Source organism: Zalophus californianus, chromosome 16 (assembly GCF_009762305.2).
Source record: "Zalophus californianus isolate mZalCal1 chromosome 16, mZalCal1.pri.v2, whole genome shotgun sequence".
NCBI classification, from domain to species: Eukaryota; Metazoa; Chordata; class Mammalia; order Carnivora; family Otariidae; genus Zalophus; species Zalophus californianus.
In genome coordinates, this window is record NC_045610.1 from 1,448,073 (window position 1) to 1,470,658 (window position 22,586).

The 22,586-nt window shown below is 45.2% G+C and overlaps 2 protein-coding genes across 7 annotated transcripts in view; one reads left to right on the top strand and one right to left on the bottom strand.

Annotated features, from left to right (window-relative positions):
- The window catches only part of RABEP1 (rabaptin, RAB GTPase binding effector protein 1), a 100,313-nt gene that overhangs the window by 19,434 nt on the left and 58,293 nt on the right, over positions 1–22,586 (bottom strand). For 4 of the 6 annotated variants that reach the window (XM_027625025.1, XM_027625030.1, XM_027625026.1 and 1 more), the window contains 5 exons: positions 21,569–21,729; positions 15,672–15,791; positions 10,262–10,397; positions 5,410–5,588; positions 3,385–3,516 (listed from right to left, as the gene is read on the bottom strand). In XM_027625025.1, coding sequence (XP_027480826.1) covers positions 3,385–3,516; positions 5,410–5,588; positions 10,262–10,397; positions 15,672–15,791; positions 21,569–21,729 — 728 coding nt within the window. The remainder of the gene's footprint in view (positions 1–3,384; positions 3,517–5,409; positions 5,589–10,261; positions 10,398–15,671; positions 15,792–21,568; positions 21,730–22,586) is intronic. The other 2 variants (XM_027625029.1, XM_027625028.1) reach the window with 1 other exon arrangement.
- Positions 6,549–7,824, top strand: LOC118356364 (TIMELESS-interacting protein-like). The gene has a single exon (XM_035724465.1). It carries the CDS (start codon positions 6,566–6,568, stop codon positions 7,430–7,432), a length of 867 nt encoding a protein of 288 aa, XP_035580358.1. The 5' UTR covers positions 6,549–6,565; the 3' UTR covers positions 7,433–7,824.

Sequence of the window (22,586 nt, forward strand, 5' to 3'; positions counted from 1 at the left end):
CACATCATGTGGTTCCGTGTACACAGAGTGTCCAGAACTAGTAACTCCAGTCAGTGGATGCCAAAGGCTGAGGGGAAAGGAAGCCGGGGAGTGACTCCTTGGAGGACGTGCGGTCCCCTGGGGTGGGGGACCTAGACAGACATGGTGTGTGCACACTTCAAGTGGTTAATTCTAGGACGTGTGAATTTCAGCTCAATTAAAAAGACACGCAGGGCAGTGTGTTTCCGAAGTGTGAACAGCACAGCAGTGTGCCCTACGAGGCAGCCGCACAGTGACCAGCAAACCCAGAAACCCAGAAACCCAGAAAACCGGAAACGTGCAAGTGTTTCTTAAAATTCAACATATTCGATTTAAAGGACCAGCCTTTGTTTCAAGATAATACCCCGTCTACTTTTTGTTGTTAAACGCCTTTTCCTTTATGAACTGGAAAAGACTGATATACAAAAATTTTAAGTGAATTCCTCCATTTCTTTCTGTATAAAGATGTTTTTCATCTGCGAGATTCAGATGGCTGAGGAACACACATCTAGTCTGTAGCTACAGCCGAGGTCCCGAGTAAGTGCCCGATACAAGCCGGGGCGGGAATCCCTGCTGCTGGCTTACGACGGAGCCTCCCGCGAGCGCTGCCTCACGGACATGGAGGAGGGGAGGGGGCAGCGGCAGGAAACACGCCAGACCACGGAGCCCGCGACCACACAGGGGGCACACACTCCCGGGGCAGCGTGAACTGTGGGGGGTTTCTCAAAGATGACTCAACAGTATGTGCCGATACCTAAAAAACATCTATGCCCTTAAACTCGGCGGTCCTTTCCCCATAGCTTGCACTAAGGGGAGCAATCAGGACAGTCCAGGGTGAGTTCTGTTCAGGGAAGAATTACATGCAACAGCATTATGCTGTTCCTCATAATGAGGAAAACTCCCACACTAGTGAAAGATGGAACCAATCTATTAGTCTGTCAATCCCATTTTTCATTTTCTGTTTTACCATGTTTTTCCCATTCTGAGGACCTTGCTGGCCAGGGAGAGACGGTCCCTCCAAGCCACCTGACTCCTCCGATTAAGACACAAGTCGCCTACGAACATGCCTCACACATACACCTGACGCATCCCGTGTCCAGCCCCCAACCACCTCCTTTACCTGCCCTCACAGCCGCACGCCAGTACGCCCCTCGCCCTAAATCAACCTTGGGCCAGGCACCAGGAAACCAAGGACAGACTCTATACCACGCCTCCTGGTATTCCTCAAACCAGCCAGCCCTGTGCGGTTTGCCCTGCCCCTGCCTTCGAAAGTCCCCATAATGCCTGGGGTCTGTGCTGTCCACTTGCTCTTGCCCATGCCTTGTGACCCAGTGCTGCCGTATCTGCACATGGCTCTGCACGGGGCACGTGACTCACTTCTAGGGACACCGTGAGCAACATTACACATTACACATTTTTTCCAATGGCGTGGACCTGTAGGCCTGGGCATAAATCAATTACAATGGAATTATGGGGCATGTGCTTGCCGAAATGCTGTCAGCTCTTAAATACCACTTGTGGGAAAACGTTTACTGATACGCCAAAACCTCTAAGATAGATTTAAGAGCAAAAAATTTACATAAAATATTATTTAGAGTTAAAATATGAGTTATGCCTAAAAAGTGAAAATAGAAACACCCACGTTAACTCTGGAAACAGAGAAAAGAAACAAGAAGGAAGCAGGGGTCTGCACTAGAACGCTAGTGGAGGCCATGTCTGGGCAGGAGAATCACCCAGAAGCTCTTCTTGTTTCGTAGGCCCTTTCTGTACTTTCCACATTTCCCATGGCGAACACACATTACTTCTGTAGTGAGAAAAGGATACTCCACACATCAGACTAAAGAAGGTATCAGGTCCTACAAATTTTCATCGTCTTTAGCCATAAAACTAAGTCTCCGAAGCAGCCACTCTGAACTTTACATCAACAGGCGAAAGTAAATCGTCATGAGTCTCAATACAAAACAAGCATATTCCACATTCAAACTGTAAAATATCAGATCTGAAAATCTAAAATATATTTCAAATGTCAGGAAATGTTACGCACAATATATACTACAGACCAATGAAGACGGAATCAAAAAATTTTTTAAATATTTCACTGTACATTCTAACAAATCTCTTTCCTGTTTTCCTGCTAAAATATTTTTTGAAAAGTCTGAAACTTTTTCAAACATTCCTGCGCACAGAAACCACATAATACTTGGCAGTACCCAAAAGCTGAAACACTCTCCTGGGAGTCTGACCATTAAAAAAATGCACAGCAGAATCAGGCCAAGTGGTTCTCATGTACGACCCAAAACAAAGAATGTAGAAAAACAATTACATCATCCTTTTCAGTGTCCGCTAGGATATTTTTAAAACTTTCACGTCCAACAATCCATAAACATGGAAATATAAGCCACCAGGAAGCAGATTACATAGGGCTGAGCGTACACGTGCCAACTACACAGACACACGGTACCCCTGAAAGGGGGAACAGACCCTGATCTGATCGGCCAGGAGACGGGGCTGGGGGCAGTGGGCGCGAGGCGTGTGAGCTTGGCCAGCACGGAGACAGGTCCGGCTGTGAAGACGTGGGGAGCATGGGAGGCACAGAGGGTCACCCAGTGGTGCAGGCCCTTCTGTGCCACGCTGGGCTCGAAGGCCAGGGGCCTTCGTTCTTATCCCGAAGGCGGTAACAGTCAGCCTGCGTCCTAAAGATGAGCGAGCAGGGGAGGCGGCACGGCGGAAGAAGGAGCCAGCGTGCAAGCATGACGGGATGGCAACTGCGGCTGGAATGGTGTGAAGCAGGAAGTGGAACCTTGTCATGCCCATCACGGGAGCCTGTGTGGTCTCCGAGGAGGGGAGCGGCCTGGCCACAGCTGCACTTCCCACAAGGGAAGGGGACAGTAATGCTGGCGCGCAGGGGGCCGAGAGACTGCAGACAGGACCCCCGATGGGAGGCAAGGGGCCCCGAGGCCACAGGAGCACCCCTCTCCACATCCGGGGCTCCCCACTCCACCTGACTCCTCAGAGCCCACAGCCTCAGATCCGTTGATACACAAGCATGTGCTGTGGGGGGTTCGGGGCTTCAGGGCTTGAGCTCATATTTTAAAGTAAAAGCCAAAGTACTGGCAACATTTACTATTCACCCCACAGAGATTTTGCAGGTGTCCTTTAAGCTCCCTTCCACTGCCTTACTTTGAGAACCACTGGAAAAAGAGCCTGCACGTGGCTGAGTGATGGTAAGAGGACCCCCATGTTTCCGGAGCCCTGGCCGTGAGCCCACCGATGCGGTAAGACAGAATACCATCGCTCCAGCTCCACACTCCCACACGCACACAGCCACGTCATGGACACGGGGCCCTAACGACAGACTCACCCTACCTCCTCATTCGACAGCTGGGCTGAAGACTCCTCGTGTGCGAAAGCACACACAGCTGGGGCTTTTGCCTCCTCCTCAACCTCTGTTCTGTCATGGTCCTTCCTCTTGTGAAATCTCTGATGTTCGTCTTCCTCCTAGAAGTTAAAGAAAATATATGTATACATCACCCAGGTGATCTACACTTCACCATTCATACAGTTCTTTAGCCGCTCAAAACAGATAAAAGGGAACAAAGCTTCATGAGAACACTGGACCCTGAAGTTTATTTGCTTTGTAATCACTGTCAGAATGTCTGGTCCTGACAAAGTGTTTTACCACCACAGGCACAAAGTACGAAGCCTGTCATAAAGGAGAAATCAGGAAGCCGCTTCCAAGAAGAGTGCGCTATGAGAAAGCAACACAAAACACACCCTCTCCGTCACGGGATCCGAGAGCGTTTACGTGGCCGTCCCCTCCGACAACTACAGAACGCAGGCAGGGCACGGCCACTAGAAACAGGTACAAATTCATGTGGAACACAAAACGAATGGCTGAAGTTGATGTAACAATCTGCACGACACAGATGAGCAGGCACCTCAGGGCTCCCCAGAACGGCCTTGCGGGCAGGGACATGGCCTTGGCATCGCACGGGCGGGGGGAGGGAGGCCACAAGCTTCTTCAGGAGCAAAACCACGCTCTCCGCAGAGGCAGCTGCAAACGGGCCCACAAAAGCAGCACCTGCTGGATCTGGAAGGATCAGTGCGGAGAGTCTGCCAACCGGGTGAGGGGTGAGCAAGGGCTCCAGGGAGGGCAGGCACACAAGGGACCCCAAGTATCCTGCTGTGGCTGAGAACAGGGCAGGCACACGGGAAGTCGGGGGCACAGGCTTCGAACCTGGGATCTGCCAACAGCCGCACTGCACCTGGGGCGCTGCAGTGTCTGTTTGTTCTGGGAACTACATGACACAAAGCTTTACAGGTAAAGCCTGCGCACACTGCGGAAAAACCGTGTAGAAAAACCTCAGTAAATGTTAATACAGTCCCAAGTGACCAGTTCCAGCATTTACAGTTTCGATCCTTAAGTTGGCTGTGTCTACACAGAAGAGGAGTCACAATTAAAGACAGAAATTTTAAAAAGGATGAAACTTCTGAAAACCAAAATCTAGCCTAAGTCATACAAGGCAATCTAAACAATCTGCACAGTACCTAGAAAAGCTTCTACTTAGCTCTCCTGGGGAGATCTTTGCACCCACGCACAACACGGTGCAGGAGATGAGCCGCGCCACTGTTTGAAATGAAGAACACAGAACGGGAAGCCATCTGGGCGCCGGGACAGGGGCAGGGATCGAGTCCATCACGGTGTGCCCACCCCGGCAGTGAGCGAGAGTGAGAGCTCTCTGGTGCAGAGGTCACAGAATACGTTCCCTGTGCCACCTCTGAACCAACCCGAACACCCGCTTCCGAACGCAGACAAATGCCCTGGAGGACCGCCCTCCACAGGAAGACTTCTGAGGACAGAAGTGCTCGCTCCTGGAAGGGAGGTGGCTGGGGAGATTCTCCTTTATCACTTGTATTTATTGTTGCATTTTTGACCTGAGATGTATTTGTGTCTTACTCATGTAATTCAGGTAGCTTTTTAAAAGGTAAGGAGAAAACAGGATCTCGGGTGAGCAGCCCTCTGGACTCCTATCCTTTGGGATCACTCAGCCCCTCCCCCCTGCCATGCTGTCACCGTCCAGTGAGGCTTTCAGAGCAACGTCACAAAAGACGCGACCCGGACAAACAGAATCCCAGAGCCCTGGGAGAACCGGACAGAGCCGTGGAGGAAGATTTTCTCAGAAATATGCACCGTTGCGTCCTGCAGTTTCCAGAGAGGAGCACTGCTGAATCAGTTCTTTTCCCCCAGACAAGGCCACTTCTAAAGGTGAGAAGCAAAATCCCTCTGATGCAGCTATCACGCATTTTGAAAGGGTGCGAGCATCCACTGCCTCCGAGCCAAGGCTGCGTGGGCACCAGCAGAGCGAGCGCGTGCCCGGAACTGCCGCTCACCTGATCTCTCTTCTTCAGCTCTTCCACCTGCCGCAGCTGTTCGGACGTGAGCACGATCTCCATGCGCTGCATATCCCGCATGAGCAGACGCTGAGACTCCAGAAACTGGTCATTGGCCTTCTGCCACGTGTGTTTCAGCTGGTTGTGTTGTTGTCGCTCTTGCTCCAAGAGATGGCACACTGTTTAGGAACCCCCCAATCAGAAACACTGAATTTTAATGGTAGGCAATTCCTGTAACCTGGGGCCCTAGACCAGGTCTGGCGGACGGTCCGCCCCACCTGGGACTCCGCCTTGGACAAGAACCGAGGGGCGGCCTGCTGCCAGACACACAGCAGCTGTCCTCACACCTCTCCCCACACAGAGGCTCCCAGGCGTGCTCCCAGTCACAGCGACACATGAACAAAGGATTTCTGTGCTCCGTGAGCGTTAGAAACCCTGGTTAAGTGCACTTTTACAGGGTCCTTCCCCGCAGGACCTTGAGCTCCGCCTCTGAAGTATGCCCATGTCCTCCTGCAGGAGGGTACAGGATACAGGACTCCCCCAGTTCCTCTGACCAAAAAGTCCTCCCGGCAGAGTGCCACTCACAGAACAAGGGAAGTTCCGGGAAGACACTCGGGGAGCTACCGCTCTAAATGCCACAGGTGCAGTAACCACTACTCAGTGCCTTTAAATACCTTCTGACAAACCTGGGACCCAGAAGTCCTTCCCACCCCCACAGTTCTGACGTCTCAGGACAGGTCGGAGGCTCTCCGTATCAGTGGATACTGCTGACACTGCCCCACTCGGCCGTCTTGTCCTGACGAACAAGTCACTCAAGCCAGAAACCAGAAGACTCCCACGTGGCTGACGTGCCTCGCCGCACCCAAAGCCCCTGTGACAGGCGCCCACCAGCTCCCCCTGTGCTGGCGGACACAGCGCTTTCCTCCGCCGGCCTCAGACCAGCTCTCGTGACCCCCACAACCAGGACGCTTCCTGCCGTTTGTCCTCGCTCACCGGCCTACCCTCCACACCGCTGTCAAACTAAACTCCGTAAGTACAAAATTTAGATGATCATTCTCAAGTTTAAACCCCTTCAGAGGAGTCTCGCGATCAACGCTGTTTGGAAGCCGCGCTTAGCCCCGCGCTGTGGCTGCCGCAGTGCGCCCGAGAGGAAAAGATGCTGGAGCCACAGGAGAATGGCTTGATTGACCTACCAGATTATGAGCATGTAGAAGATGAAACTTTTCCTCCTTTTCCACCTCCAGCCTCTCCACAGAGAGAAGATGGTGAAGGAGCTGAACCTGATGAAGAGTCAGGGAGAGGAGCACCTGTTCCTGTACCTCCAAAGAGAACAGTTAAACGGAATATACCCAAGCTGGATGCTCAGAGATTAATTTCAGAGAGAGGGCTTCCAGCATTAAGGCATGTGTTTGATAAGGCAAAATTCAAAGGTAAAGGTCATGAGGCTGAAGACTTGAAAACGCTAATCAGACACATGGAGCATTGGGCACATAGGCTATTCCCTAAACTGCAATTTGAGGATTTTATTGACAGAGTTGAATACCTGGGAAGTAAAAAGGAAGTTCAGACCTGTTTAAAACGAATTCGACTTGACCTGCCTGTTTTACATGAAGATTTTATTAGCAATAATGATGAAGGAGAAAATCATGGCCATGATGTAACTGCTACCCAATCAGATCCCTTTTTGACAAACTCATTGGAAAGTGAGAATTTTGCTTCTGAGTCAGGTAGAAGCCTAACAGAAGAACAACAACAGAGAATTGAGAGAAATAAACAACTGGCCTTAGAAAGAAGGCAGGCCAAGCTGAATAACAGTCAGTCCCTCGGAAATGACTTGTTAATAAATACACCCAGGGCACAGACCATTGAAGAGGTTAATACAGGTGAGGATCAAGAGGAGGAGTCATTAGATGGATTTAACAAAGACATTCTAGACCATCCACATAATAATGCTGCTGCCAATGCTGTAAATGAGGAGGAGCAATTAAAAATAGAGAACACACAACTGGACCAATCCTTTTAAAATGTACAGTAGTAACTTTATGCTTTATCCAGAAATGTTACTGAGGTTGGATAGGCATCAACTAAGAAAATCCATTAACCTGCTATCCTCTAAGTTTTAGATTAGTATGTATTTTGTCTGCTTGGAGTGAAAATCCTTATGTAGTAAGACTTTCACAGATTCCGGTTTAAAATATGGTATTATTTATACTTGTTTCTTATTAACTTTAGTTGAGCCTGTTTATTCTCCTTAGTGTTTATTTTTATATAGATATAACTTTATAAAAATGATTAGTAGTTACAAGCACCTTCTGCTGCTAGTGTGCTACTGAATGTCTTGTTTTCACTAAATTGGGGGTTTTGAGATGTAAATATGTAATGATTATTAATGTCTTTTTTAAAAGAAATAAAAATCATAAACTATCAAAAAAAAAAAAAAAAAAAAAAAAAAAAAAAAAAAAAAAAAAAAAAAAAAAAAAACCCCTTCAGAAAAGCCAAACACGAGGCCACATGTTGTATAACGCCATCTACACGGAAGTCCAGAATAAGCAAATCTGTACAGACAGAAAGGAGACCAGGGCTGCCGGGAGGGAGGAGAGAAAAGGAAGTGACTAGTGATGAGGACGGAACTTCTTTCTGCAGCAAAACTGTTGTGGAAATCAGACTGATAATGGTGCACAGCTCTGTGAGTCCAGCAGACTTTAAAAGAGTGAGCTTCATGGCATGTGAATTACATCTCCATAAAGCTGTTACTTAAGAAAAACATTTTATTTATTTTAAGATTTATTTATTTATTCATGAGAGGCAGAGAGACAGACTGAGGCAGAGGCAGAGGCAGAAGCAGGCTCCACACTGAGCAGGGAGCCCAAAAGAAAAACATTTTAAAAGCCTTTCAGAAGCTCCTTCCTGCCCATCTGATAAAATCCCAAACCCTCAGCCCAAGGTGACCACAATCTGGCTCGCATTTGCACCTCTGCCCTTTGCATCCTAACTTTGCCGAACGAATTTCTTCCACTTCTACCTTGCTGCACCACGTGCAAATGGCCTTGAACGTCAGGCTCATCTCTGGCCACCTGACAAATGGCCACCTGTCGGTCAAAGCCCCCTTTACAACTTCTTTCAAGAAGCCCACCTGCGCTCGGCCGCTTCCTAGCACACTTGCGAGCCGGCTCCCGGAAGAGGCACTAACTTGGCTAATTCTCCCGATTCAGGCTGTAAGTTACACGGCTGCTCAAGTTGTACCTTCTCTTCCTTTGAGTACTAGTTTTGGTGTGAGTGTTTCAGGATGGAAATTATGCCCTTACTCATTTAATGAGACTTCTCAGATACTTTTCCAGATAGGTTAGGAAGGCTTGGTAGTTTCACACTATTTCTGGAAGGGCTGGGGCATGTCATTTAAACAGAAATTCCTATTTCTTTTGGACACTCTCAGAGTTTGCGTGTCTTTCTGACACAGCACTACATCCAAAAAGTGCTTCCTGAAAAACCAAAGACCTGTTCAAACTTTGGGTGATTTTCCTAGTATTTTATGAAAAATTCTGTAGGCTTATAGAATTTCAGCTTTGGGGAAAAAAACAAATAGGCAAGCCTAAATTACTGAGGAAGAGCTCTATTTCCCACGGCACTTGATATACATAAAAAGTATTCCCTGTAGGACTCTCTCACCCCAGTCCTAAACCCCCTGTGCAAGCGTTCCTAGTATAACCCACAACACATACAAGGTCTCAAGGGGTCCATGCATCCAGATGAGGAAATGTTGGTCTGTGTGTTTACTAAGCTCTCACTGAAATTTATCATTTCCCTTAATTACCCACAATGTGGGCAACCCAGCCCAGGAAGGAGGACAGTGCCTGCGACCCAGTGGCCAACAGAGGCCATAGCCACTGCAGTGGCTGCAGGTACCCCAACACAGCCCTGAGGCTCGGCACTGCTTCCGGACTACAGCCTCGACCAGACCCGCCCCAAACCTTTGCATTTAAGGCATTAAGAAAATAGCACATTTGTTACTGTATCATAAGATGGCAGTTATTTATATTTTCATTACTGTTTCATAATATAAGTGCTTTTGTATTTTAGGAATGAAAAACAGTATCCTTAAGAGGCTTTCACAAGACTGCCAAAGGAGTCCATGACACAACACGGTTAAGAACCCCAAGTAAGGGGCGCCTGGGTGGCTCAGTCGGTGAAGCGTCCGCCTTCGGCTCAGGTCACGATCCTGGAGCCCTGGGATCAAGCCCCGCATCGGGCTCCCTGCTCAGTGGGGCGTCTGCTTCTCCCTCTCCCACTCCCCCTGCTTGTGCTCCCTCGCTGACAACTAAAATCTTTAAAAAAAAAAACCAAACAAATAAAAAACCCCACTATCTTTATTTTAATGGGGAAAAGATAAGCCTTTGCCCCCAGGCTTGGGTAAACAAGAGTCAATTTCTGTAGAACTCTGCTACCAGGCTAGTGAAATCAAAACTGTCCCTTACGAACAGGGATGCTACTTGGGGCCGCCAGAATATAGGATCTGCGCTCTGTCCCATTTTTACTCTTGCTAATCTACCTCCAACAAAATGAATCTTGGGGGCAAAAGCAATTTAAGCAGAACTTCCCAGCCCTCTTGTCTTTCTGTCTACCGCTCATGCCCCGTGAAGTTATTCCTGGAGTCCTTGAGGGAAGAGGAGCTGTTAACAATCCATGTATCTTTAGGAGACCTCCTGGCTCCAGCCCTTCAATGAGAACATTCGAACCAACTGCAAAGCTTAAAGTGAATCACCAACATGTTGGAGTCTAGGACTTGTTATTGCTTTTAATCGGCATCAATTCTACTTAGAGACTGAGACTAAAAATATACAGAATCTATATTTACCTTCATGCAATTCCTTCCGCAGTTTCTCGGCATCTTCCTGTAAAACGGATTTCTGAGTATTCAGAACAGCTACGTACATCTCCAGGTCAGTCCTGCAAGATTTCTCAGCTTCCAGATAATGATTCAGTTCCTTAACCTGAAACAAAATGCAATTCTATGAAACTAAAGTAACAGTTTCTTCTTTAGGTATATTGGTAAGTTCTGGATGTGCCTTGAAAATAATTTACATTCATGTTTACATTTTACATAAAATTTTAAAAGTTAACACTTCTCATTTTCAATTACAGAACAAACACATACTTGCTACAGAAAACTAGGAAAGTAATATAATAGTAGGTATTATCCATAATCATATCGCCAGAGCAAATACACGTAACAGCTTTGTACCTCGCTTTCCAAAGAGCTAGCTCTAATTTGCATTCCCAGAGCAACGCATACTTGGGTTCATTTTGTCACATTCTCAGTAACACTAGGTTGTTGGGGGGTTTTTAAACAGTAGTTAACTCCTAAAGATAAAAGTAGTGCCACACTCTAGTAAATGTGCTTTTCCTTGATTTCCTGGTGAGGTAGTTCCAAATGCCTTGAATTTATAAAAAGGACCCATTTTCATGGACACATAGATTGGAAGGAAAAAAGAGGAAGTCATGATGGGAAAAATAACTAGTCTCATACTGTAATAAACACTAACTTGAAGGCAAGTGTGGAATGTTTTTTAAAATCACATCTTTTTAAAAATGGCTTCTTTCTGTTTAACTGTAATATTAAAATGTTAACAAGACAGTCTAATATCTGAAATAGTTATAACCAAAATAAAACGCAATCTTGCACCAGAGTGAACAGAGAATCACTTGTTTTACTCTGTCTTATATATTATCCATCCTAAATTTTGGCCAGTTACTTATGTCAACTTTTTCAAATGGTTATGTCTACTTTCACTTTCCAGGTTACTTGCCGGCCTTATAACTTCCTACTTCTTCCAACTTGAAAATGCCAGCTGACCTGCTTTCAAGTGTCTTTACTCCTAGACTGTTAACACAAGACGTTAGTAGTGGGCGCAGGCTGAAAGGACTGCAGAAGCTGCCATGGGATGCGCTGGAGGCCGTGGGCCGACCAGACGCAGCGCAGGCCGCTGTGAGGCGTGTCCCAGCCACCGCGGAGGGTGGGGGTTCAGCTGACGATGGCAAGAGTCCATACGGCAGACATAAAATGGTGGTACATGACCAGTAACTCCATCTACTGCTACTTCTTAGCACAGAGAGCCGACTCGATGAATAATCAGTGGCATCCACGAAACAAACTAAGTGACAGCTAGAGGGTGGGGTCCAGCACAGAAAGCTACCTCTATGGACGTCCCCGGGATCAGCATCAACAGGGACAAAGGAGAGGGTGACAGCCCCAAAAACCCCAAGACTGTCAAGTGTCTCCAACCTGGCAGTGGCAGCTGAAGCTGGAAACAGTGGGGAAATGCAACACATCTGTACGGGGACGCTTGCAATCTGGAGAGGGTGTTTCCCTGATTTCCCGTGAGGCTGAGGATCTTGTCACATTCTGTGACGATTCTGGTCTCCTCTTGGGTGAACCGCTCGTTCGCATTCTTCACTGGTTTCTCCACTGGGCCACCTATCCCTTACGGACTAAGCAGCTCTTACTCATCTGGATACTAATTGTTCATCAGGTACAGGAGGTAAAGGTATCTCCTAACAGCCCACAACTTCTCTGTGCAACCCTTTGTAGCATCTTTTAATAAGGAAGGTTTATAGTCTCATGTAGGCAAATCCGTCAAACTTCTCTTTCACAGTATTTTTGTCTCTAATTTAAGAAACGTTTTACGGGGGCGCCTGGGGGGCTCAGTCGGTTAAGCATCTGCCTTCGGCTCAGGTCGTGATCCCAGGGTCCTGGGATCCAGCCCCGCATCAGGCTCCCTGCTCGGCAAAAGCCTGCTTCTCCCTCCCACTCTGCCTGCCACTCTGCCTACTTGTGCTCTCTCTAATAAATAAAATCTTAAAAAAAAAAAAAAAAACGTTTTTCGGGCGCCTGGGTGGTGCAGTAGGTTAAGCATCCGACTCTTGGTTTCAGCTCAGGTCATGATCTCAGGGTCGTGAGATCGAGCCCCGTGTCTGGCTCAGTGTGGAGTCCGCTTGTCCCTCTACCCCCCATTCCTCCCCCAATTCATGTTCATGCTTGCTCATGCTCCCAAAAATAAATTTAAAAAATTTTTTTAATCTTTTGTACCCCAAATAACATCTTTTTTTTAAGATCTAAAAGTTTTAAAGATTTACTTTTCACTCTGGTTTTTAATTCATTGAAATTAATTTTTTTTAAAGATTTTATCCATTTATTTGAGAGAGAGAATGAGGGAGAGAGCACATGAGAGGGGGGAGGGTCAGAGGGAGAAGCAGACTCCCCGCTGAGCAGGGAGCCCGATGCGGGACTCGATCCCAGGACTCCAGGACCATGACCTGAGCCGAAGGCAGTTGCCCAACCAACTGAGCCACCCAGGCGCCCTGAAATTAATTTTTGAAAAGTGTGTGGTAAAAAGTTGATTTCACTTTATTCTGTATTTAAAACTATTTATGGGCGCCTAACTCTTGATTTTGGCTCAGGTCATGATCTCAGGGTCCTAGGATCAAGCCCCACATCAGGCTCCTTGCTCAGTGTGCAATCTGCTTGAGATTCTCTCTCTCCCTCTGCCCCTCCCCCCAACTCCCGTTCTCACTGTCTCGCTCTAAAAAAAAAAAAGGTAAAACTATTTTTAAAAGGCTATTTTTTTAAGTAGGCTCCACACCCAGCATGGAGCCCGACACGGGGCTTGAACTCATGACCCTGAGATCAAGACCTGAGATGAGATCAAGTGTTGGACAGTCAACCAACTGAGCCACCCACGTGGCCCTAAAATGGCCATGTTTTAACAAGTCATTCCTTTCCCACTGATGGGCAAGGCCAGCTGTCCTATATCAAATTCCCACACACATCCAGCTCTGTTTCTGGGCTCTTGATTCTGTTCCACTGGTCCACTGTTTGTCCCCAGATCAGTAACAAAGCATCTTAATTACAGGAGCTTTACTCTAAGTCTTAATATCTGGTAGGCGGGGCAAGTCTCCCCACCTTGCCTCCTTCCAAATTCCTTGTTAAACCCAATTTATTCAGACTGGAATTTTGAACTCAGATTAATTTGGGGATATACTACCTGCTTTATAATACACTATCTTCTCATTCAGGAACACACACGAGCTCGGACCTTCATCATAATGTATTCCATAATTTTGTTTGGATATATCCTCAGGTATCTACATCTCTACAGCATAGAGCTGATTTTAGGTTTTTTGTATCTGGGGGTTTTGTTTGTTGTTTTGTTTTTGCTATTATGAATGGGATTTTTTCCCCATTACCTTCTTTACTTGCATAGATTATTGGAGAATATATTTTTGTATGTTGATCTTGTTGGAACAACTTTCTTGAACTGTTGTCAGGTCTAAGAATGATGGTACATTCTCTTCCTTCCACACAATCATCGTCTGTCTCCATTCAGTGCTTACGCCCTGTCCCTGCATCTCGTCTTGCTGTGTTGAAATCAAGAGTCGGACACCTAACTGATGGAGCCACCCAGGTGCCCCTCCTGATTAGTCTTAATGGAGGTTTGTCTATGTTACTAGTTTTCCCATTTTTCCCATTATACTGACATTCTCAATTTTTCTTTTGCTTTTCTATTTCACTAATTTCTGCTTTTAAACGTATTATTTCCTTGTATTCATAGTCTGTACTATTGTTCGCCTTTTTGGATTCTTGAGTAAAACACTCAAACCACTCTAAATATTTTAGAATTCCATTTTCTGTGAGTTTTTTTTTTTCATTTCCATTTTATTTCAGCTACCATTTTACTGTAAATAATTTAAAAACCTGTGGTCAGACACCTGAGTTTACATAACAGTTCTTCAAAATTTTTTGGCACTTCCTTTTGTGACACTATGTAAAGCATAATGTACCTAAAACTAACAATTACTTTATCCCATGCACTATCTTAAGTGCTTTATATATGTGGACTTACATAATCCAACAGTGGCCTCATGAGAAGGGTACTATTATCCCCATTTTACAGTTGAGAAAAGCAAAGCACAGTCAGATGAAGTAATTTGCTCGAGGTCCCCCAGCCAGTAACTGCTGAGCTCCTGATTCCTATGCTCTGCTACCACAGAAGATGCAGTCTCTCTCTCCATGGATCTGTTACGTCTAAACTGTTAATCAGATAGCTCAAAACCCCTATATCCCCGCTAACGTTTTTCTCTGCTTACACTATCAGTTAAAGATCAGTTTCAGGGGCGCCTGGGTGGCTCAGTCGTTAAACGTCTGCCTTCGGCTCAGGTTGTGATCCCAGGGTCCTGGGATCGAGCCCCGCATCGGGCTCCCTGCTCAGCGGGAAGCCTGCTTCTCCCTCTCCCACTCCCCCTGCTTGTGTTCCCTCTCTCGCTGTCAAAATAAATTTTAAAAAAAAATCTTTAAAAAAAAAGATGTTTTTTTTCAGTGTAAAAAGATCTGTTTCAATCTCCTACTAGAACTGTGCACATTAATTTCCCCTTGTAATTATCCCTTTTAGTTCACAAATTTCAAGGTATACACGGTACATTTGATCGTGACTGTCACATCCTACTGATGAATTTTTAGATGGGGTCCCCTCTATCTCTATTCTTTTTCCCTTACATCCTAAATGTTTCATTTTACAATCACTATATCAACTTTCTTTTGGGTAGAATTTGGAGAGCATATCTTTAAATATCCCTTTATTTTCAGTCTTATCTTGTAGTTTTGTTTTAGGTGTGTCTATTATAAACAATATAAATTTAGATTTTTTAAGAATCCCATCTATTTTAGCAGGTGATTATCAGTTTACATTTATTAGGATCATGGACATATTCCCCCTTTCTACACTCGTATGCTGTGCTTTCGTTGACTACCTTTTTATTATTATTTTTTGCTTTCTTTCCTTTCTCTTAATTATCAACATTTTCAACATTCCCTCTGTATTTCCTCTGTTGTATCTTTATGGCCAACAAGTCCAGCACTATAACTACATCATCAGCTCTAAGACATCAGTTCTGGGACGAGCTTCAGGAGATAAAGCCAACTTCCAACAGCTTATGTTCCTCGATAAGAAAACAAATGAGATCGGGTGTCATTTTGACATGAGCACTAACTTTGTTAACAAAGCAGCAGGAACATCACTATTGTGATTATTTAATATATCCATAAGGACACAATTATCTTCAGGCATTTTTTTCTTTGCATTTTAAAGAAAGCAAGGCTTTTAAGACACACAGTCTAAATTCCAGTTTGTACCCCCTCAGTGACTCTAACTTTGCTCATAGCATTAGGTCAGGGTCCCAGGTTCAAGGAACGGGCTACAACATCTCACAACCTTTGAGGCCTCCAGCTCTTTAACCTTGTCTTCAGCCTCTGTCAGTTTGTCTTTCAGAGCCGCGATTTCCTTCTCCATGGGCATCACAACAGACCGAAGCTTTTCAGCATCCTCTTGAGCCTATGGTTAAAAAGAATTAGTCCACAATAGTCAAACTGTGGAAAGAGCCAAGATGTCCATCGACAGATGAATGGATAAAGAAGTGGTATATATATACAATGGAACATTATGCAGCCATCAAAAGGAATGAGATCTTGCCATTTGCAATGACGTGGATAGAACTGGAGGGTGTTATGCTGAGCGAAATAAGTCAATCAGAGAAAGACATGTATTATATGACCTCACTGATATGAGGAATTCTTAATCTCAGGAAACAAACTGAGGGTTGCTGGAGTGGTGGAGGGGGTGGGAGGGATGGGGTGGCTGGGTGATAGACATTGGGGAGGGTATGTGCTATGGTGAGCGCTGTGAATTGTGCAAGACTGTTGAATCACAGATCTGTACTTCTGAAACAAATAATGCAATATATGTTAAGAAAAAAAAAGAAGCTAGCAGGAGGGAAGAATGAAGGGGGGAAATCGGAGGGGGAGACGAACCATGAGAGACGATGGACTCTGAAAAACAAACTGAGGGTTCTAGAGGGGAGGAGGTGGGGGGGATGGGTTAGCCTGGTGATGGGTATTAAAGAGGGCACGTTCTGCGTGGAGCACTGGGTGTTATGCACAATGAATCGTGGAACACTACATCAAAAACTAATGATGTAATGTATGCTAATTAACATAACAATAATAATAAATTAAAAAAAAGAAATGCTACGACTTACTGGTTCACTGCTTTTCTAAGAAATGCTGACTTACATACACCATTAGACTCAGTACAACGAGTAAGCCTACCGGGTGCTGAATTAGCGCTCATTAAACTGAACCACGCCTGACTTTCAAATGCTGCACAACTCTGAATCTCAAGTCATCATCATAATTTTCCCCATTATTTTACTTAGAAATTGGAAGTAAGTAGGAAAATGGATTCACTATGACAAATCTAACTTTTTAAATCAATTAACTGGAAAAGACGTATATATAAAAGGAAACACACATAATACTTTCATTTTCATAATTCTAGTTACTAAATTCATGAAACCATAATTTCTTATGAAATGGTTGGATAAAAGGACTCATTTGTTTTTAAACATAAACAAAGAGAACAACAATATTTTCTAAAATCTTAGAAAATTATGTTGCTATAAAAGTTTCCACCTTATTTTAAGAAGTAATTTATATATTTTACTTTTGATAACTAAATGAAACAAACCCAAAGAATGACCCCTAAAACTATCATATTGTTTTCTTTCATTCTCAAAAACATGGATTAAAAGGAAATAATATCCACAAATTAGTAAACTGGTACGAAACTTGATTTTCATTATATATATATACTATGTAATAATAATGTTACATATGTATACATGTGTGTAATATGTCTGAATATAATGTATATATGGGTATGTGTATGTGTGTGTATTTGTGTATGTGTGTATGTATGTATATGTGTGTGTATGTATGTCCGTGTGTGTATGTGTATGTATATGCGTATGTGTGCATATATGTGTGTGTGCGTATGTATATGTGTATTTGTGTATGTATGTGTGTATGCGTATGTATGTGCGTGTGTATGTGTGTAACTGTATGCACTGTGTATGTGTATATGAATGTGCATATATGTATATGTGTGTGTTTGTGTATGTGTGCATATGCGTGTGTATGAAAGTGTGTATATATATGTATGTGTATATATTTGTGTATGTATGTCTCTGTGTGTATATGTGTATATTTGTGTATGTATGTATGTGTGTATATGTGTATATTTGTGTATGTATGTCTCTGTGTGTATACGTGTGTGTGCATGCGTGTGTAAGTCTGCAAGCGTGTATGTGTGTGTTAGTGTATGTGTATGCCTATGTGCATATGTGTATAAGTGTTATGTATGTGTATGTGCATATGTGTATGTATGTATATGTGTATGTGTGTGGTGTGTGTATATTTGTGTATGTATGTATGTCTGTATATGTGTATGTGTGTGCCTGTGTACGTGTGTATGTAAATCTGTAAGCGTGTGTGTAAGTATATGTGAATGTGTGCATGTAAGTGTATCTGAATGTGTGTGTATGCGTGTGTAAGTGTATATGTGTGTGATACAAACTTACACATACAGACCCATACACACACATAGGTCTGTATGTGTGTGCATGTGTATGTGAATGTGCATGTGTATATGTGTGAATGTGTGTATGCATGTGTATGTATGTGTATGCGCCTGTAAGTGTGCAAGTGTGTGTATGTGTATGTGTGGGTAACTGTGTATCTGTGTGTGTCTATGTGTGCATCGGTGTGTATGTGTATGTGTGTATCTGTGTGTATGCGTGTGTATGTGTATGTGTATATTTGTGTATGTATATCTGTGTGTATGTGTAGTATGTGCGTGTTTCTGTATGTATGTGTATGTGCATATATGTATGTGTGTAAGCGTCTATGTGTGTGGGTGTGTGTGTAAGCGTGTGTGTGGGTGTGTAAGTGCATCTGTGTGAATGTACGTATGTGTATGTGTGTACGTATATGTGCATGTGTGTCTATGTGTGTGTGTGTATATGTGTGTAAGCGTGTGTGGGTGGGTGTGAATGTGCGTATGTATGTGTGTGAACGTGGGTGTGTGTGTGTATGCGTGTGAATGTGTGCCTTGTGTATGTGTATGCATGTCTGCGTGTGCATGCGTGTATGTGGATATGTATGTGAATGCGTGCGCATGTGTGTGAATGTGTGTGTGCATGTATGTAAGCGTGCGTGTGTGAATGTATGTGAATATGTGTATGTGCGTATGTGTATGTAACTATGTATGTGTACATGTGTAGGCCTGTGTGTGTGGGTATGTATCTGCGCGTGTGTGTGAGGTATGTGTGTGCATGTGTATGTGTGAATGTGTGCATGTGTGTATGCATGTATGTGCGTATGTGTATATATGTGTGTACGTGCGTGTCTGTGTGTATGTGAATGTGTACGTATGTGTGCGTGTGTATGCGTGTATGTGTGAATGTGTGTGTCTATGCGTGTATGCGTCAGTGTGTTTATGCATGTGTATGTGAATGTGTGCATGTACGCATGTGTATGTGTGTGAATGTGTGCGTGTATGCGTGTGTATGTACGTATGTCTGTGTATGCGTATATGTGTATGTGTATGTGAATGTGCGTGTGTGCGCGTATACGTGTCTATGCGTATGTGAATGTGTATGTCCGTGTATGCGTGTGTATGTGTGTAAGTTGGCTGTACGTGTATGCGTGTGTATGGGTGTGTGTGCATGTGTATGCATGTACGTGTGTGTGCATGTGTGAGCTTGTGTGTGTGTACATGTGTATGCGTAAGTGCTTAAGTATATGTGTATGGGTGTATGTGTGTGTGCATGTGTGTGTGTGCGTATATGTATGTGTGTGCAATGTGTGTACGTGTGTATGTGAATGTATGTGCATGTGTATGCGTTTGTACGTGTATGCGTGTTTGTGTATGTGTATGTGTGCGTGTGTGCATGTGTATCTGTGTAAGTGGGTATACGTGTGTATGTGTGTTCGTGTGTGTATGTGAATGTGTATGCGTAAGTTTGTGTGTACGTGTGTGTGCGTATGTGTGCGTGGGTCTGTAAGTATATGTGAATGTGTGTGCGTGTATGCGAATGTGTGCGTGCGTGTGCGTGCACGTGTGTGTATGCATGCATATGCGCGTGTATATGTGTGCGTGTAAGTGTGCGTGTGTGTACGTGTGTATATATACACGGAAACAAAGGTAGAATCAAAAAGTTAGCTTTTACCCTTCTGGTGAAAATGAAAATTTACCTTATTCACTAAATTTAAAAGAGCGCAAGTTTATCCTTAGGTGTTCATAATGGGAAAAATATCATATATGCCCAAATATGCATGGAAATTTTTCCCAAAAAACATCTCTCTCAGAAAAGAGGGACTCACTTTGTTTTCCAGTCCTTAAAGAGTCACTTCATCATTTATTTTATTTTTAACTAAGTCCTGTTTGGAAAAGACATATGAGCTTAAAATATCTTCAGTCAAGGCTAATTTGGGATACTTACAGAGGCCTGCTGATAAAAATCAGCAGGAAAAAAAGGAGGGAAGCAGCAAAGAATTTAACACAGACTGAGCTATTTACTGATGTAATGGTGACCCCACAAGTGTTGAATATCATTATAAACAAAACTTGTAAAGATGATTTTTTTAAAATGAAGGTCATTAAAAACAAGGAAAACTCACTAAGGAGGGCACCTGTGGGGATAAGCAGTGGGTGATGCACTGAAGCGTTGAATCACTCACTATCTTGTTCACCTGAGACTAGTATAACACTGTGTGTGAACCATACTGGAATTAAATCTTTTTAAAAATTTAGAAAAAAGCAAAACAAGAACAAGGAAAATTTAAAAAACCGTCACGGTCAAGAGGAGTCTAAGGAGACACGCAGCATCATGCAATGTGGTTTCGTGCAAGAGATCTTAGAACAGTAAAAAAGGGACATTAGGTAAAAATGAATGACGTCTGAATAAAAAGCATGGACTTGAGTTAGTAAGAATCAATCAACGCTGGTTTATTAGTTGTGACAAATGTACCACACTAATAACAGATACTTGTAACAGGGGAAACCAGGAGTGGGGTACATGGGACTCTGTACTATCCTCATTCACAGCGTTTCTGTAAATAAAAACCATTCTAAAAAACAAAGTTTATTTTGAAAATAAAACAAATTTTAAGAATGACAAGAAGGGGCAGGTTATGAAAAGCATGGATGTGAATGTATCAGAAGAATGAAAACGACGACGGTCTCCTGTTAAGACGTGGGCCAGAGCTCCCAGTGAGAGCACCGAACACGAGCATCCCCACCTCCTTGGGGAGGGTGGGGAACGGCGGCCTGCTGCGGACCACACGGTCACATGACTGACTCTAGTGGTCACCAAGACGTCGTCAGGTCCTCACGGAGGTGCTGAATTACAGTCTTGTCCTGGAACAAGACGGAACGGAAAAAACTATCCTTCGTGTTTAAAGCTTCTATTTGGGGTGCTGGGTTCTCAGATGATTTTTATGTTACTATAAAAACCAAATAACCTTCTAAATACACAAAAGTAGTCCTTGTATGGACTGAGGGTTAGGAACCAAAGAGGAGGATTAATCGGAATGAAATTAAAAAATCAAGTTTCAGGTATTATTTTACATAATATGTGACAAAATACATGAATGTACCTACATTAGTAAAGGAAAAGCTCATATAATTACACTGGCCACAAAGCTTTCTAACTTTTCTCACTGATGAAACACTGCCCCTCCTATTCAGGTCGGGCATCTGCGGTAATGTGCTCAGCATGCCATGCGGTGCACTCATCACACGGGAACCACACACGGAGAAGGCCAGAAAATCAACAGCCGTGGTCCAGCTCTGGCTCAGACCCTCACATTTACAGAGGGCCCGCGTGCTAGACACTCCCGTGGGCACGCAGGCTGCACTACTCAGCAAGACTCCCGCGCTCAGGGCTCCCACCCCAGCGAGGAAAGAAGGCAGTGAGCAGTAAACACGATAAACAGGGGAACTCTGTGTGCCACAGACAAGGGGACACCGGAACGGGGCAGGGTGGTCAGCAGAGCTGAGGCAGGTGGGGGGCCGCTGGCACAGGCCCAGCGCGGCAGACACGTGCGGTCAAAGATGGGAAGACGGGGGGTTCGCGGCCGGGCCGCGTCGGGTCATCTCGCACGGCACTTCGTGCGCGTCCAACAACCCCTCTAGCGGAACAGAGTAGCGTCAGTGGAGGCACCCTGCGCCCGGATGCGAATACTCCTACAGACGCGTACATTCCTTCATACCTTTTTCATCTCATTTTCTAGATTCTCCTCCTCTTGGCCTTCGGACAGCCTCCTCCTCAGATCGGCTATCTCCCTCTCCGCGGACTCCCGGTACTGCGCCCACTGGCCTCGCTCCTGCTCCAGCCTGACGTGGAACTGGTGCTCGTAGTCGCGGACGGTCTCTACAAAACATCACCACAGAGTGCAGGTCTGAGCGCCCCGAGGAGCGACGTTCGGGCGCACCGGGCCGGACGAGCTCATGCCTCATTTACGCAAAACAACAACTAAAGCTAAAGCAAGATTTCTGGTTCCCATGACGTGTAGTTCTGCTAAGGGCTTGAACCCTCTCTCGTCTTCACGGCTGGCGTGTGCCGAGCGTTCCCCTAGATGAGGAGAGCTCAGCAGAGGCCCTGGCCCGTGCCAGAGAGCCGGTGTGCGGAGCCGGCCCATGTCCGCCAAACCGCGGCGTGCCCACACCACGCTCCGGCTCCTGTCACCCCCGTCCAACGGCCTGAACATGTGAGAAACGGGACGTGCGTCTGGAATAGTTCACTGTGACTCGGGATTCTGAACGGAGACAAAGTCTACGCGGCCCGTATTAAATGGCTTTCTCTTTAGTATAAACCTGAGGCATTTCCGGGATAAACACAGCTGGTTGCTCACTAGCTTCCACCCCTTCCTCCTTCCTAACAAAACCCCAATTCTGTCTAAGAAGTCAGCGGGCCGATTTAAAAGCTACATTTTCCAGCTGCCTTTGCAGTGATGGGCAACCACACACCTCAATAAACGGAAGGGGTGTATGGAGACTTCTAGAGAGTGTTTGCTTCCCTGAGGCGACTGAAGGAGCAGCGACCACTCTTTAGCCATAAGGAGAACGGCGGTGAAAACCACATGCCAAGGGATGGAGAACCAGAAGGACCGAAGGAGCCGGGACAGGTGCCATCGTGGAGGCTGTAACTGGCCCAGAGTCCCCACCTCCGGGATGCACTCCTGAGGGAAGAACAGACTCCCATGTGGGAGAGCCACTTCCGTCGGCTAC